This window comes from Chaetura pelagica, unplaced genomic scaffold (assembly GCF_000747805.2).
Source record: "Chaetura pelagica isolate M959 unplaced genomic scaffold, ChaPel_1.0 scaffold1407, whole genome shotgun sequence".
NCBI lineage: Eukaryota > Metazoa > Chordata > Aves > Apodiformes > Apodidae > Chaetura > Chaetura pelagica.
Window position 1 is genome coordinate 154,345 of NW_009953954.1, and position 1,143 is coordinate 155,487.

At 63.3% G+C, this 1,143-nt stretch overlaps 1 protein-coding gene across 1 annotated transcript in view; it reads left to right on the forward strand.

Moving 5' to 3' along the window:
- Positions 1–214: 214 nt before the first annotated feature.
- The window catches only part of FGF22 (fibroblast growth factor 22), a 1,994-nt gene continuing 1,065 nt past the window's right edge, over positions 215–1,143 (forward strand). Inside the window, exon 1 of the mRNA XM_010001844.1 lies at positions 215–293. Coding sequence (XP_010000146.1) covers positions 215–293 — 79 coding nt within the window. The remainder of the gene's footprint in view (positions 294–1,143) is intronic.

The following is a 1,143-nucleotide window of genomic DNA, read 5'->3' on the forward strand; positions in this document are numbered from 1 at the left end:
TGCCAGCACCAAGAGTCCCAACATGTTCCCTCTGCCGTGTAGCATCAGGGCCTGCCCAGTGGCTCCAGGCTGTCGCGTGGGGCTCGTGCTGGTTACCAGCAGATAACCAGCACCAGGCTCTGCTCAGCTCCTTAACAGCTGCTGGACCAGCCAGGCCAGTGGTGGCTGCAGGGGGGGAGGGGCCATCCCAGGGCTCCCCAAGTTTGAGACTCGCATGGAACCCCGCTGGGCTGGGGGACTGGAAGCAGCCCAGGACCTGCCCCCCACATGGAGCCGGGCACTGGCCGGCACCTGTGAGCAAAGGGCAGCAGAGCTGGCTGGGGCACTGGGAGCAGCAACAGAGCATTATTTTTAGAAAAAGCAGAGTCCTTTGTTATAAATAGCAGCAGCTCCAGACGGTGATCAAGCAGGATGGGTTCTCAGGCATTTGCTCAGCCCTTCCCCACGCCTGCTGCTTGTCAGCAGCTTCATTGGGCCAGGTCTGCGGGTCCCAGGGCTGGTGGCAGCTCAAAGGCTGGGCTGAAAATCCCCCCTTGCACATCACCCCAAGGAGCTAAATGCTCCGGAGACCTCACGCTGCCCTGGTGCCGCATCCACCCTGTCTGCTCCTGGTGAGGGCATGACTGTCCCCAGAAAGGTGATGCCTGGTGGTGCCGGGCGGTCAGTGCCTGGTGAAAGCCCCTGCCCAGGGGCTGCAGCCCCCTATGCTGCTTGTGGCACCAGCTGAAGTCTCCATGCATCCTCCTACTTGTTCCAGCTGGGGCAGCCCCGGCAGCAATGCCCATGGGCAGCTCCTGCTTGGTTCACGACCTGACCCCAGCCACAGCTTTGCCCACCAGAGGCTCCTTCTTCCCTTCCTGCAGTGCCGTGGGGCTGGCAGGGCTGGCTGGGCTCAGGAATCCATAGGGCCTGACCATGCTCTGGGTGTTTCCCCATTGGAGCCGCTGGTCCAACCACATGCCTTTGGCATTAGCAGCTGTGCCTGGAGCTGGGTGGCCGGGCACAGGCACTCAAGAGCCAGGCCCTGCTGTGGCTTCACAGCCCGCCTGCAGCTGCCTCCCGGGCTCATCCCTGTGTCCTGCAGTGCTGCCACATCCCTCCCACCCATGGTGCCCAGCACCGGGCCCTGTGTCTGTGCCAGGC